This window comes from Gambusia affinis, linkage group LG10 (genome assembly GCF_019740435.1).
Source record: "Gambusia affinis linkage group LG10, SWU_Gaff_1.0, whole genome shotgun sequence".
Classification (NCBI taxonomy): Eukaryota; Metazoa; Chordata; class Actinopteri; order Cyprinodontiformes; family Poeciliidae; genus Gambusia; species Gambusia affinis.
The window spans coordinates 19,748,384-19,764,448 of NC_057877.1; the positions used below are offsets into that span (position 1 = coordinate 19,748,384).

General features: G+C 39.5%; 2 protein-coding genes across 5 annotated transcripts in view; both read right to left on the minus strand.

Annotated features, from left to right (window-relative positions):
- Nucleotides 1-658: 658 nt before the first annotated feature.
- On the minus strand, nt 659-2,404 carry ndufa7 (NADH:ubiquinone oxidoreductase subunit A7). Its single transcript, XM_044129855.1, has 4 exons — nt 2,276-2,404; nt 2,007-2,056; nt 1,007-1,144; nt 659-835 (listed from the first exon to the last, which is right to left on the minus strand). The coding sequence occupies exons 1-4, from the start codon at nt 2,324-2,326 to the stop codon at nt 748-750; spliced, it is 327 nt and encodes a 108-aa protein (XP_043985790.1). The 5' UTR covers nt 2,327-2,404; the 3' UTR covers nt 659-747.
- Nucleotides 2,405-4,337: 1,933 nt separating this feature from the next.
- Nucleotides 4,338-16,065, minus strand: part of mast3b (microtubule associated serine/threonine kinase 3b) — a 33,243-nt gene continuing 21,515 nt past the window's right edge. For all 4 annotated transcript variants that reach the window (XM_044129857.1, XM_044129856.1, XM_044129860.1 and 1 more), the window contains 19 exons: nt 15,294-15,395; nt 14,775-14,907; nt 13,678-13,742; nt 13,010-13,101; nt 12,720-12,928; nt 12,354-12,492; nt 12,062-12,194; nt 11,815-11,980; nt 11,163-11,264; nt 10,889-11,011; nt 10,199-10,311; nt 9,860-10,026; nt 9,522-9,643; nt 8,628-8,828; nt 8,224-8,450; nt 8,003-8,125; nt 7,777-7,913; nt 7,063-7,247; nt 4,338-6,398 (listed from right to left, as the gene is read on the minus strand). In XM_044129857.1, coding sequence (XP_043985792.1) covers nt 5,341-6,398; nt 7,063-7,247; nt 7,777-7,913; nt 8,003-8,125; nt 8,224-8,450; nt 8,628-8,828; nt 9,522-9,643; nt 9,860-10,026; nt 10,199-10,311; nt 10,889-11,011; nt 11,163-11,264; nt 11,815-11,980; nt 12,062-12,194; nt 12,354-12,492; nt 12,720-12,928; nt 13,010-13,101; nt 13,678-13,742; nt 14,775-14,907; nt 15,294-15,395 — 3,597 coding nt within the window. In that variant the 3' untranslated portion in view covers nt 4,338-5,340. The remainder of the gene's footprint in view (nt 6,399-7,062; nt 7,248-7,776; nt 7,914-8,002; nt 8,126-8,223; nt 8,451-8,627; nt 8,829-9,521; nt 9,644-9,859; nt 10,027-10,198; nt 10,312-10,888; nt 11,012-11,162; nt 11,265-11,814; nt 11,981-12,061; nt 12,195-12,353; nt 12,493-12,719; nt 12,929-13,009; nt 13,102-13,677; nt 13,743-14,774; nt 14,908-15,293; nt 15,396-16,065) is intronic.

Consider the following 16,065-nt stretch of genomic DNA (forward strand, 5'->3'; position numbering starts at 1 on the left):
TATTTTCATAATCTGTCAATGACCAATTGTTTAACTGATATTTTACATTTTCTTTACTTATTTGGCCTATCAACTTCAAATATATAGCCTACATATATAAAGTGGTGTTTTAGAAAATTTCATTAGAGCAATATTTGGTCATTTTTAATTAGGTGCTAAATAAAATAATATTCTTACATATATTTATAAGAAATTCTCAGTGTTTATTTTCTCATATCCGAAACCAACCAAAAACGAATAAAAACACAAAGCAGTACAAACAAAAAACAATTTATTTTACTCAACTATCCAGTTTATCCATCTGTGATCACTTTTCGATAAACAACCTCAGTGCTCTGATATTAAAAACTATCTCCAGCCTTAAGCCATGTTTGTTTTCCGATATCAATTTATTCACTTGTTTTTGACAAATGTCATCAAGTCACAAACACATGCTCTTATGTTACCTTTCAATATCAGTCTACCCTCTTTACTTTGCTTATAGGGCAAAGTAGACAGTTAAGATTTTTGACTTACAAGTTAATAACACAAAGCTTGTCCTAATTTATATGACTGGCAGAAAACTTGTTCAACTGGATATATTTTTATATCCGAGTTGAAAAATGTATATGTCAAATTCTTACATAGTTGTTGTGATGAATAAATCAGAAACAAAAACTTGAAACAAATAGCATATTTTATTCACAATTGAGTCTATTGTACAAGATACAACAACAGCAGAAGTAATCAGGAGGCTCAGGTTGCTGCTCAGAGGTACGGCTGATCTGTGGACAGTGGTGGGGGCTCATAAACAGTTCCAGGCGTCACGGGAGCCTTTGTTGTCTTAGTAACCTCACTGAAACATATCAAACATTATCAAGAAAACATTTGAAATTGACACATGAAAAGTAAATTACCTCTTTGAAAAGTGGAACAGATCTATTGTCTTAAAGAAAGAACTGTAAATGGTTTACTTTATCACTGGTGGAGCTTAACATGCTCAAAAAGTCAGACAATTTTATTTTACCTCCCAGCAGTAAGAGCCTTCTGTGAAGACATCACAACCGTGGCAGGTACCGACTCTCTCCGGCCGTCTCGGGTGCAATAATAGTTGTTGGCAAACTTGTGGCTCGGGCCTACAGGCAGTTTAGGTGGAGGCTGTGTCCTTATAAAACATGGACAGACATCAGTAACGTCGCCTTCAAAGATCTTACTGCATTGAATCTGTGTGAAACTTCAAATTGGCTTTTAATTATTTTTCTTTATCTACAAAAAATAAATGTGTCTAATCTGTGTGCTGGGCTTTTGTACACTTTAAATTATTTTAAAGTGTTATTGCTTTTTTCAATCTAGTAAAGACTCAATCGGCAAACCATGATTGGCAGGATGGTGTGAGTGATTTGTACTTTGACTGTATTTGGAAATCTGGAGCTAAATGGTCATCTTTTCAAATCGTTACGTTTTATGAATTCATGTCTTAAGAGTGCAGAATTTTAGGTTAAGTAACTCAAGATTTTCTGCATATAATGGCTATGGGTTCACTAGCAGTGAACAGAGTGAGTTAGTGTAACAACAAATTACAAATTTGGAAGCACTGAGATATGTGGTTGTGCATGTTATTTGTATTAAATTCCAACCTTAAACAATGTCAAACATGCACATACTTTGGGAACCAGAAACAAGTTTGTGTACAATTTAAAGACGGGTACAAACCCTTTAATCTATGCTAAAAGAGGACGTGGCTGTGACAGTCTAAGAGGCAAGATACTTCTAGATGTGTCTCTGGTCCAATACATCGGAATCAAATACCTTCTTTGTATCCTTAAAATCCAGGTGGTAATGTCTTCATTATTCAATCCAGGTACGTAGAAGGTACGCACCTGGAGGACTGTAGCTTCCTACAGGCTATCTACCATGTATGCAATGGTAGCTGCAGGTCTTGTCAAAACTAAGGTATTCTTTTTAGTTAAATTGTGCGTTTCTAGAGGACAAACAATAACTCCACATTTCACACCATGGAGAATTACCTCTTTGCTACTTCCTCGTAACGCAGCTGCAGCTTGGCTTGCAAGTCATGCTGGGAAATAAAACAAAAAAAGTGAAGGTTTATGTTCATGCAGTGCAAACGTTGCATTTCAATCAAATCTACAGTTTACTTCTCATTAACGCTGTTCAACATTAGCTGCCTCGCTGTGCTAACCGTCCGGATTTATCATCATCAGGACACCATTTAATAAATTAAGTCCCAGATTATCAAAGTTTATTTTAGCTCAATGACTATAACTTTATTTCTTACCCCAGCCAGAAAATTTCGAAGCCTCTGGATGATTTTAGTAGCAGTAGCCATGCTAGCTGTTGTGAAGGACACGAAGCTTCTTCTGTGGTGTCAGAGAGCATCTCAGCACAGCAGTGACACCCACCTGCCACATAGGAGAACTGCTGTATTTAAAAGAGAAGTACAATACAACGTTTCGTCTCTTGTTAGATTCATCAAAGGGTCTTTTTTAATAAGAGTGTCTGTTTTACGTTGAAGGACTCACAATTTTATGTAATTTTAAAATGTATGTTTTACTTCACCTCTTGTCACAGAACAGAATCCTGTTATCTGCAGAAGCACTCAGATAACTTTTTGTTGGGAATAAGAGCTAAGCTGAGTACAGATAGCTGGTGGACTACTTTGTGGTATGGTGAGATGGCTGTAGATTAGAAGAAGAGATTCTTTCATAAAATTAAAAACATTATAGACAGCCCTGAGTACTCTACAGATGATGACATAGTTAAAACCTGGTTTCAATGAATCAAAAGTCAAGAAAACAAAGGTGTCAAAGAGAAATACAAAGTTTATTCTTTGCACAAGAAAACACAGTACAGGGCAGCAATGCCGGTATACCATGCAGTCAAGTATTACAGCTGTGTGCTTGTCTCATGCAGCATGCACTGAACGGAGGAGACCACAGGAGAACACGTGCACATGTACAACAGCTTATTAAACCTGCCGGTTTGTTCATTGAGAGCTTTTTAAAAAGCAGCCAACTTTGCATCTGCTGATCTTCAGTGGCCTTTAAGGCAGCTGCATTAAACCTTCAGTAGGTGGAGATCAGCACAGTGATGATACATATAAAAACATGTGATGGAGATCTTCACTAAAAATAATTACAATTTCAGAACTTCAATGAATTAACTCATTTTGTGTGTGTCGGTGTGTGTGTGTGTGTGCATGGTTGTTGGTCCTGTCTGTCTCTGTGTTGTCTTGTGACAGACTGGTGACCTGTCCAGGGTGCACCCCACCTCTCGCCCGGAACATTAGCTGGAGATAGGCACCAGCACTCCTCCCGACCCCAATAGGGACAAGGGAGTATAGAAAATGGATGGATGTTACACCATCTTATAAGATTAAAACATGACTTCCCCTCCAAGATAATTATCACGTGACAAACCGGGTTTGTGCTTACTTGGCTTCTGTAGGTGCACAAATACAGTGGTCTGACCTACATTTCCCTTCGCCGCTCCACTGTGCTTTTTATATGAATTCTCAGAAATGAGCCAGCAGAAAAGCTGATGACCTTTCTACTTATGTAGATGTAAACATACAAAAACAGTTCAGTACCAAATTACTCTCTAGGAACAAATAACTTCAATAGAAAAACAGATATGCAACTTTTGTATTTTTCTTCCATGGTATCAAAGAGGATAGTCTCATCAAATACAGCCATGTGATATAAAGTATTCATACAGTACATCGCATGTTTGTTTGTCGTAAACAATTCAGTCGGACTGCAGAAAGAACCGAGTCATAAAATGATCACTCCACTTCAGTAACAACAGCAATATGCAAGATTTTCATCAGATTTGAGGACCTATAGGTGGAGAAAATAGGGCTTGATTGACTCATCAACAATTAACGGATAACAAATCGGTACAAACCAGAACCACTAAAAGAAAAATAGGACAACCCCAAAACTCTCTACAGAAAATATGTCAAATATAACCAAACAAATTGAATCCTGTTTCCTCAATTTGTCTTTGTCCCTGTGCATACAGTAATATCTCCTCCAACACATTCGGAGACGCACAAAAGCTTCAATATCAAAATATACATCAATATTTTTCCAAAACAAAGACACGGAACAGCTTTAGTTCAAAGAGCTCCAGGACTTGGATTCACTGAAAACTTGTCTCTCTGCCGATTCCCAGCTGTCTTTCACATTTAGTTACAAAACGTATGTCAAAATAGTGCACTTTCCCCCGTCTGATGTAAACATGACTACACAATAAAGAACGTAGGACGAGTCAATGATGCTTGGTCTCTCCCACAACACAGAAGAAAGATAACAGTAAACAATGTGTGTTTAAAAAAAAAATTGAGATAGTAGGTAAAAACTATTATAAGATAAACACAATGAGGATTTAAATAAGCAAAAAACAATCCCGCTTTCTATAAAACTCTTCCAATTTGGCCGCTCAGCAAGACGTTGCAGCGTGACACAAACCAATGTCGCACTTGGAAAAGCCGCAATATACACATCTTCATGATTGTCCTATTTGAAGATTGGGATGCCAGTAGGGAAGAGTTGCTTTAAAAATGCTTCATGTAGAGTTGTTGGTTTTAGCATCAGAGATATGGCTTAGGAGGATGGTGCTCTGATATCATGGCACTTCAAACTCTACGGATCTTTTAGTCTTCACAACAGATTGCACTTCAAAGTTTCACCCAGATGGAGTCTTAGTGGGATTTGAGACACTGCTCCGCTCTGATTGGTTGAATCTGAATGAAAAAAAAAACAAAAAAAAACAGAGCTTTGCAAGAAAGACAAATAATCAATTTTAAAATAAAATAAAATGCTATAAAGCCACAAAATGCAGAGGCCAAGCAACAAAGTCCAAGAATATTGTGTTCTGTGGCTGAAATTATGAATCAATCATGTACCTTGCAGTGTGAATAAATGACTAATAGTCATCAGTACATCTAAAGCTTTCAAATCCAAACACTCAGAGGGGAAAAAAAACTAATCCTAATTTTTATAATGACTTCTCACTCCATTTGGTCCTACAATTATCCAGCATTACCTCGATACCACCACAATTTCATTAAAAAATAGACATTTTTATAAAACAGAAAACCATTCCAAAAACATAAAAGCACATTTTATGGATACAAAAAGCTTTAACCTTGGCTGTTCAGACGATGAGAACCTTTCCTCGTCCCTCTTCTTCTTACAAACACAATAAATACAACCAGAAAGTCTGCAAATTTTTCCCATACAAAATTCAAGTAGGAGCTTCTTCCGTGAGTTTAGTTCATTTGGGTTTAAGCGGAAACAGCTCAGCTTCCTTCAAAGTTCCCCATAAAGCGATAAAGCGTCACTTTTTGGAGTTTTCTTTTTGCTGAGTTTCCTCACTGCTCTCTGCGCTCTGGGGCTGATGAGCTGAGGAAGCGTCTCCCGCTGACTGAGACTGATCAGACGCAGGATGCTCTGATTGTTGCTGCTGGGACGGAGCAATCTCCACCTCGGGCTCTTCATTTCCATCCTCTCCGTCTGAGCAGGGCTCCCACTCATCCTGCTCCTCGCTCTCTGTTGAACCCTGCACAGCGATCTGAGGGACCAGGGTGAATCTCCTGACCACTGGCACTTCCAGCTCCACTTCCTCTCTGCTCTGCGGCCGACTAGACATCCACGTCATCCTGTGCTTCTGCTGCTGCAGGGGTCTTGTTTGGAGTCCTGGAGATGCGGCAATTCCCGTCACCAAGCTGCTGCTGCTTTTCTCCTCGGGCTCGTCGAAGCTCACCTCCTGCACTGCCTCCTGCTTTTTGAAGGAGTCCCGTCGCTCAGACAGGTTGAGTTTGCGCATCACGACCAGCTGCTCCGATCGCTCCGTCCTTTGACCGCCCCCATAGGCTCCCAGTCTGCTGTGGTCTGCTCCGATGTAAAAGCTTCCACAGCTCCCCTCTACCTCAGAGTCGCCTAGCAGGTCACCCTCGCAATAAAACGGCACCTCCAGCGTGTGCCTGCGGGGGGCGTACGACTTCTTATCGGCGTGGTAGAGGCCAGACAGTTTCTCCGCTGACTGCACCCGTTTGAGTAACGGGGAGCGAGGGGGCTCTGCGCTGCGGGGCCGGACAACATGCCGGACAATGGTGGGAGGCGATAAGGTTTTACCGTGAAAGGTGTGGAGAGTTTTGGCAAAGCCTGGCAGAGGGGACGGCGAGCGCTGTGGGGACAGAGGCTGGTTGGAGGACGAGGAAGAGTTGCAGGCCAGAGGAGAGGGTGGGATGTTGCTGGTGGACTTCCGACGGCCCACCTTGGTGAAGCGCTGCGTGCTGAGCTTGGAGCCAAGGCCGTGCAGAGAGTTGGGCCGAATGTGTGTAGCAGGAGAACTGGGAGAACTGGAGCAAGGAGACGTACTCTGGGGAGAGTTGTCTGAAAAGTAAGAAGAAGACAATAATCAAAAAATATATGAAAATATTATGCAAAGACCACCAATAATAACTCCCTAAATACAGAGGTGGGTAGAGTATCCAAGAACATATTTTTACTCAAGTAAAAGTAAAAAGTAGCTGTCCAAGTAGTTACTCAATTACAAGTAAAATGTATTTGGGAAAATGTTTATTCAAGTATTGAGTAACTGATCAAAACATAAATAATTTGATATTTGAAAATAACAACATCAAACAAACCAAAATGTAAAGTCATGATGAAATTTCTGACATTTTCAAGATCAAAGCAAAAATAAATCATACAAGTGACATAATTACAAAATAACAAGAAAAAAAAAAGACATTTATCCAAATCAGTTTATTTCAAATAAAACTTATGAAACTAACAAAAACTGCAGGTCTGATTAATATTTGGTTAAAACAAGTTTGTCTTCATTCAGAGAAGATATTCACAGTGGGAAGAAATTTTACTCAAGTAAGACTAGTGATACCTCATAATAATATTACACAAGTAAAAATAGAACGCAGTAAAAATACTCTTAAAAGTAATTTTTTTCCCAAAATGTTACTCAATTAAATGTAACTTTTTACTCTCCTACTCTGCCTAAGTCCACCAGAACGTTAGGACGTCTGTATGGTTGCCTCACCACAGCCCTGATGATCTGGTGCTGGACTCCTGCAGGGTGTAGAGGGGCCGGGGGACAAGCTGTGTGTCGGGGAGCCTGGGAGGCTCTCACTGGAGGAAACGGAATGATGAAGACCTGAGGAGAAGCTCCGGCTGCTGTGCATCACCGTGCTCTGCTTGGACAGCTTCTTTAGGATGGTCCGTCGTCTAAAAAGTAGAATAGGAGCAAATATGACTGGAAGAAATTCACCCAAAGATTTCAACTGGCCTTTTCCTCAATTTTTCAACACTTAAAGTCTGGAGAATACAGTATATCAATAAGTCGCAGTTTTTTTCACAGTTCAGATGTTCCAGTGCATTATGTTTTTTTCCTCTTTGCGACACTTTTCATTTTTTGTACCTTTTTCTTACAATAAATACTTCAGGGTGCTATGTCTTTGGATTTTGTGTGAGAAGCCAACACAAAGATGGACATACTTTTAAAAAGTCTTACATTTTTGAAATTAAAAATATACTTTGTCTTACATTTTTGAAATTAAAAATATATTTTGTGTTGGTGTATTACACAAAACCTCAATAAATACATTGCAGTTTGTGCTTGCAATGTCGCAAAACCTCACAAAAAGTTGCATGATGATAAACTTTACCATCGGTCGAACACTAGGGGCTGCTAAAGCCTGATAAAGTTAACAAATGATGATGACTAGGGGCTGCATCTGATAGCTTAGCTCTTTACCTGTCGTAATTATCTCTTTTTCTGCTCTTCTTGCTGCGTCGGGCCATCTTGCCTTTGTGTTTGGTCTTCCTGGCTGGACCCACTTTGATTGATGTGTTCTCCAAGGCTATGGTCTGCAGAGCCACTTTGTTGCCACTCTGCACGTTTCACAAGAATAAAAGTATTAAAGCAACTTTTAATAAAAAAAGAAAGGTCAACTGAACATTGACCCAACAGGAGACTGTACCTTCAGCAGCAGCTCTATCAGCTCTGGGTGGACCAGGCCTTGCACAGACTCTCCATTCACGTGGGTGATGAGGTCTCCGGTGCGGAGACCTGCCTGGTGAGCCGGGCTGCCCTCCTCCACACTCTTTTTAAACAACCAGCAGAGGAGTTTCATTTCAGCATTACATAATCACCTCTTTAAGGCTGAGATCATCCAAAACAACCAAAAACAGAAGAACCTACCGACACCATATGATGGACAGTGTAGACGTCGCTGTCACCCATGTAAACCCGGATGGCCTGCAGGGTGAAGCCGTACTTCTTCCCTGACGTGTGGATGATAATCGGAGGCTTTAAGCTGGCGGTGCTGAAGGAAAAGTCTCTGTTAGGCGACGAGTCACGAGAGGAGGGGTTGGAAGACAGCGAACGTGGGGAAATGGGACTGGGCTGGAGACCACTTGGTGAGTCATCTGAAACAAACATATTAAAATACAGTAGAATATTAATTTCTACTTTATTATTCCAAGTTCTAAATCTCAGCTTGGTGATCCCCTCCTCTGCTTCTCAGTTCTTTGCTTTATTACGTTTAAAATCTCAGAAAATGAAACTGCTGAGATTATTCTTTGCTCTGCTGGACGTCTGTGCACCTGCAGTGATGATGAGGGACAGGGCTGAGACAGATGCTGACTTGGGAACCTTTCCTCCGCAGGGAAGCCTCTGTCTGTCCGGTGTCTCCAGCTGGTTGCCGAAGCGTCGGGGACCAGCTGGATCCTTGGGGGACGAGTGTTTGGCTCCAGTGCTGTTGCTGCGAATCCGGATCCTCCGGAGGTTTGACACCACCACTTCAGCTGCAGATGACAAACGTAGATGGTAAATAATATTTCCATTGTTTTTGAAGCAACTAAGGCTACGGTCTCACAGCAGATCTAGATGCTTTATTGTGATTTTTTTTTTTTTTGCTGAAATCCAAATTTTTTTTAGTATTGGTCTTGTATACTACTAGTAATGCGACTACATCTATGCGGTTTACAACCCCAAAGTGACCTACATATGCAGAAGAAGAATGTAGAAGTCACAAGGCAGCAAACTGTTTATGGCAGTAAAAACAGGAATGCCACTATCTAAAGAGTAATTTTAAGTTGCTGAGCAATGGAGCCAATATTATCATCACAAGATCATAAAAACACAATGAAACCTAACAGAAACAAATAACTAACCGCAATGGGCTTTAGTGGACCATTAACTGGAACTTCTTAAGAGAAGAGGTGGGATTGTGATATGATATGATGCGCTTCACGAACATAATTTTTTTCAAAATTATAATTTTCAGCCTTTGTTTATGTCTGGATTTACCACATCTAGCTTCTTTTGGTGCAGAATTAAGATCCATGTCTCAGATCAGTGACGCAAAAGCTTTGAAAACAATTGTATACATATCTGATTTAGTACCAAATATGGAAGTGGCACAAATCTGGACCACATTTGCCTGGTCTGTGAATGTAGCCCAATTGTGAATGAAAATGTGTAAGGTCAGGGTGTACCCTCATCGTCGGTGGAGAGGGCGAAGCGGGGCATTGTTTCCAGGCTGTGGGTGCTGCTCATCACCAGAGGACTTGCGCTCCTTTCAGACTGTGAGGAACTGGAGGACGCCCGAGGGCGAAGGCTGCAAAAAGCCAAACAGTGAATTCATGAAAATATCATCTGGTAGAAAATCAAGCTACCAGATGATAGCTTGATCCAACGTTACAGACCTCCAACGTCTCCAATGTCTGTAACGTTGGAGGTTACAGACCTCTAACGATTATTACCTGTTTCCTCAAATATCTGCTTAGAAGCCCTAAAAAAATTAATCACAACACAAATGTTCACAACTGCTCACCTGGCCATGCGTGCAGAGTGTCTGCTATCGAAACAGCCATCTGCTGGGCTCAGGGACAGACTCAGCCCCCCGACATCACCACGGTCCTCCTTCTCTTCGCTGTGGCTGCGGTCTGAAGAGAAGCTCAGGTTGGATGGTGTTGCCAGATGTTCTGTGCTGCTGTAAACCTTGAGAGAGAAATAGCGAGGAAACAGAGGGGAGAGGGAGGGTGGAATCAGGAATTACTGTACAATCAGCAGTAACAAAAACCTTACTATTTTGAATCCAAGGTGTATTTTTTGAAACAAAGAACAACATGTTCAACAGGTTGCTTTTGATGCTGGACGTAGCAGTTTTTACCTTACTGAAACGATGAGACCAAGAGGAAAACTGCCTGATTTCCAAAGATGACTCTTCATCATTAGTTTCTTCATCTTCATCAGACGCCAAATGATGGTAGCGATCAGAACGAGCTTCACATAAAAAGAGAAGAAACTAAGAACTACGGGAGCATGAACTGCAAACAAAAAAGTATGGTGAAGTCTAAATACTAAACACAATATGTGGAACTAATTATTTGGACTCATACTTCTTTGTAAACACATTTCACAAAGCTGACATTTTCATCTTCAAATTAAAATGTTCACCAATTTGGTTATTTACTACAGTAGAAAGCTGAAAAAGGAGCTGCTACTTTTGTTTTTCAGCACTTGTGTGGCTTAAGTCAAAAACAAACAACAAAAGACAACAACTTTTACTTTAACGGATTAGCTGGGTATGTTTCAGATGGGGGACAAAAACCTTGTATGTTATTGACAAATAAACAAGTTTCACATATTAAGATGTAAAAAAATGTTTAGCTTTAAACTACTGTCCTACTCTCTGGTGTATTTGCAGGTTAATGAAAAGAAGAAACTGGACTGGGCTGTGTGAGTCTGTGTGGGTGTTTAGATGCTAATGGTCAGAAATCCTCTGGGAGCAAGGTTAGGAAAACAGCCCTGTCCACTACTATGTTGTGCTTTGCAGCACAGATTCTTAACTGGAGCTTACTGTCAAAGTAGCTGGTGTCATCTTCTGCTTCCAGCTGAGGAATGAACTCTGCTTTTTGTCTGAGGAGTCCATTCCAGTCCAAACCCACAAAGAAAGGATGCTGCTTGACCTCTGAGGTGCCACCTGCATCCACAAGGTACTCAGTTTCAAGCTTCAGTCAAACAATAGTTCAAATTCAGGGCTGCTACGGCTCTCTATAAATACTTTTTTAAATTAATTACAATCAAAGTAAATTTTAATCTACTAATTAGATTGTTTTTTTAATGAACTGTACCTGTTCCCAGTCGTTCTAAAGGGCTCTGCCACAGCAGGCGGGTGATTAGGTCCTGAGCATCAGCAGGTAAGGCATCGTCTCCTTCTGGCCAAATGATTTCATCTAAGAATTAAAAAAACACAACACATTTAACCAATTGATTAAATGATTTTAAAATTTTTTCTAAAAAAACAATGTTTTTCTCCTAAACAGATCATCTGCATTGGGCAAATTTGATTGACTTCTATGTGAGTAATTAGGATAAAAAGAAATCAGCCATTTTAGTTTTAAATGGAGCTGCAGGGTACAGAAATTTTTTCCATGAAAATATCTGGTTTCAAATGTAGGTTTTTAATCAAATGTTGCACTTTATTACAAAATTGTACAGTCTGAATATCAAGTACTTTCAAGAACTTAATACAGAAATCAGGCACTTTCTGAACCTTTTAAAATATTTAACTAAAATTTGAGGCTTTTCAAGGATTTCAAGCACCAGTATGAACCTTGTGTTTGAAGGTGAACCCAGACTTATTGCCACCAGTTCTGTGAGCACAACATCGGTTTGCTAACACGTTCTGACATTATTGTAATTACCAACCGGACAATTATGTTACAGCAAGAAGAAAATACATGAATGAATTTGTGCTGAATACATTTTCATATCAACACTCACCACTGACGACCTGCCCAAAAAGCTCTTCAGTTGTGTCTCCAAAAAATGGAACGCAGCCAACCAGGAACTCGTACAGGATGATCCCCATCGCCCACCAGTCCACCGGCTTTCCGTAGCCCTGTCTGAGGATCACCTCTGGAGCGATGTACTCGGGAGTGCCGCACACCTGCATGAGCAGACACACAGAGATCAGTTCTGTCGTTCCTTTTTAAGCTGTTTGTTTGTCTTCCATCTGAATGTGTTTTACCTGTTTGTCTACAAATTCCCTCGTGTCCTTTTCTATGTGACCCTCATACAGGTTGGTGGTCATGTTCATCAAGCCGATTTTAGACAGTCCAAAGTCGGTTAACTTAATGTGGCCCATGGATGTGATCAACAAACTGCAAGGTGAAAAAAGAGAAAAGAAAAAACATGAAGCACAAACAATTCATTATTCCAAATTCTGATTTGATATAAGAAAAATAAGGAAGGGAATCTTGGTTTCTGATGTACACAATTATAGAATAGTGTTAATTTAGCAACAGCAAAATGTTTCTCACTTGTCAGGTTTAAGATCTCGGTGCACAATGCCATAGTTGTGAAGGTATTCGAGCGCCAGGACTGTCTCAGCAAAGTACATTCTTGACATTTCTACAGGTAGGGGGCCCATATTCTTCAGCAAGTTGGCACAATCTCCACCTAAAAAAACACAAGAAACAATGAAAAATGATTGTCTAACAATTTCCTATTTCAAACTAGATGAAACTTGATTGCTAGACTACAGGATTTTTCATCTTTGCTTTTCTTGTGGAAATATTAGGCACCCCTCAAAAAAAGTACATGTGCTTTATCAACCTAGTTCAGATTTAGCCAAATGTTTTAAAGTGTCAAAGTTAAGCGTTAGCGGCTCAATTGCTGAAGCTTACCTTCTACGTACTCCATGACCATGCAGAGGTGGCGCCGTGTCTCAAAAGAGCAGAACATGGAGACAACGAAGGGGTTCTCAGCAAAAGTCAGGATGTCCCGCTCCACAAACGCCTGCTGGATCTGGTTCCTCAGCACTAGGTTCTGGCGGTTTATCTTCTTCATGGCAAACCGCTGCCGTGTCTCTTTGTGGCGGACCAAATATACTGCCCTGTTTAATTAAAAGAATAATGCTCATAATTCCACAATATGAAGATGTGGAGGAACGGTTTGCTCAGGTCAAACCTCTTACCCATAAGCTCCATTACTGATGAGTTTGATGGTCTCAAAATCACTCTCCAGAGGTTTCCTTCGGGTTGGAGTTAGTGGCTGCGGGGTTTTATTCTGAACAAATTAAAGAGGAGAGGAATGTTTGTAGCATTCTGGCTGCATGTAAAAGACATAAAGTATAGTGTGGGAGGTTTAAAGTGAATATTAGCTATTTTCTGCAATCTTGGAAAAAAAAACTGCAAGAAGTTTGAGATGTTAGCTTGAAACTCTTCAGCTTTCATTCCAAAGAAAAAAAAAGGTTAGATGTGGTGGGAGAATAGTCCAACCTTTCAAAATGTGCTCTTGACGGCTCTGCACCAAAGAGCACGTCCAAATAAAAAGTTGTGACAATCTAGGGCTGTACTGGTAGCAAAAGGAGAATATGTACACATTATAAAACAACTGCTCATAGTTTTATGGCTAATTCAGTTTACATTTGTGCAAAGTTGTATATAAACAACACTGTCATTGCTAATGAGATAAGAAATTAATACTCATTTAAATGTTTATAGTGCCATTTCGAGATCAAAAAATCCCAATGCACTGAAGGAAATAGATTCTCCGGAACAAGTTTAAACAAATTTAAAAGAAGTATGTTTAGAGTTTATTGAGTGTCAAGTCCCTTCCTTATGTCAAACGCTGAAGTCTTACCTCTACTGCAGGATCTGGCTCTACTGACACTGAAGGACTGGCGTCATGTTCAAGCTGCACCATGTCTGTGCAAACCAAAATGAGATTGATTACTAGCACACAAAATATCCTCATCTACTATTTCATTCTCCCAAGGAGTTTTCTCATGAATTTGATACTCCGATCTGAGCTTTAGCGTGTTTAGCTGTACATGCCTAAAGCCCTTAGAAAGTTTCATCAGCCTAAAAGGATTTCCTGAAGAGCAGTCTGAATTAAAAAGATGAGTTTTTCTTCATCAAGAGCTTCAACTGCTACAGAATCAAGGTCAAATTAAATCACACCACAATAAAGAGGTGACTGTAACTTGTTGGGAAAATACATCTTTCTTTCAGGAGGCAAAATTCTTTCACCGTAAATTAACCAACAAAAAAGGCCTTTAATTATTTTAACACAACTGTGATTACATAAGAGCATAAATGCTCACAATACTTTAAGCCCATCAATAAAATTAACCACATTAGTAAGCAAATGTATGCAGCAAGGCACTGCAAGCCATTATCAGATCTTCTATTCCATATGGATGAAGTATGAGGATGAATTCTCTCCTGCATACTGCTGTTAAATTAATATTTTCAAAGCAGACAAGGTGTTCCATCCTCATTAAGCTAATTATCCATTAAATTAGCACAGATTTTTTTTTTTTTATAGAAACACATCTATCTCATTGAGTGCTACATTTCTTAATACCTGAAACTTATTAGCTTTAAGTGTAAGGGAGTTACAGCAATGTCTAAGGGATTATTTAAATGCAAATTTATGCAGCCTTATAATCAGATCATCTTCTCCATATGGAATATGAATTTCTTACCATGTATAAGTGATCATAAAAAGTGTTAAGAGAACCGAAATAAGAAGCTCTGCGGTAACCAACACTGTTAATGAAGTATCTGTGATTTTCCCATATATATATATATATATATATATATATATACTGATGTAACATTAGAGATCTCACATGGAAAACCTCATTTCCAGGGCAGGTAACAAAACTGATCCGAAAATTTTTGATTTTGTGCTACTAGAATCATGCATGTGAGCCACAAACAGCTTTAATTTACCTTCCAGCAGGTCTCGGGTCAGACCCAGTTGGCTGATGATGTACCGTGGGATGTCTGTCTTGATCCCCTGGCCCACTTTGGCGTGACCCTCTGCTGCCTCAAGCAGGTGATAAAACTCTTCTGGGTCAAACTCCTGTCAACAGCATCCAAGAGTAATGAAAGAAGAGAGTTTGAGGCTAGGCTCCTGTCAGTGTGTGTGGTGTGTAACACACTCGAAGGTCTTAATCAGCACCTCAAGTCCAGTTTCTGCTGATTTATTACAAAAGTCCATATCCAAATATTTGACAAAATCAAATATTTTTAGATGAGACTAGTGTATTGTTTGTAGTGAAGCCCTGTTTTAAGGATCTGATTGCAGGTTTCTTGCACTTGAGTTATAACAATGAATTCATTTAGGGAACTTCTGCAGAAATGAAAGCCAGAATATTTCAGTCCTATGTCAAGGGGGAATCCAGAGCTAGATAAGATTTAATCATCTTATTTTCAATTAGGAAGAGCTTTTCTTCTTCCGCAGCTTACCAGGCATTCAAGGAGACGAGCCGGCCGAGAGATTATGATGAGGATCTTCCGCACCAGCTGGGTGATGACGGTTACCTCCTCACTTTCAGAGCGTTCAAAGGCCTTGGAAAGTGTGGAACAGGAAGAAGAAAATTTTACACATGGCAGCATCAAGTAACTTGTTGGCACTCTTTTATGTTTTTACTCAACTGGTTATGCCAAAAATGAAGAGATGCAGTGCTAACTGTAATAAATATAAACTCTATTATGAAAAACTGAAAGTACAAAGCTAGAATTCAACTAAAAATGTCAAGGTTTCAGACTAAGCCCTCTTTTAGTAATCTGTAAAAAGCATACACAGTCATGTTTTACAAGAGGATAATGTAAACACATAAAGTAGTGTTTACATCACACAAATGGAAAAATATATTCTGCTGAGCAGGTTCTTGCTATCATAGTCTGGAAAGTAGGAAAGAGTTTGTTAGTTATGTCCCAGTTGCTGACTAGGCCAGGCATCCTGGGTTAAAGATATGATTGTTTCAAGATATCATCATAACATTTACAACATTTATAACAAAAAATACATTTAACATGATCTAATTGCTTTAACAGAAAACAAGAAATTTATTATATTTCATATGTTACAAAGTAATATAACAAATTATTTATTACAGTTGTAGTTATAAATAGCACTTATTTTGCCATTTAACCCTATTTAACTTAATAAATGGTCTTAAGCAAAAGGTAAATTCAGAATAAAAACTTGCTAAAGTTATTAGCATTTTAAGCCAAT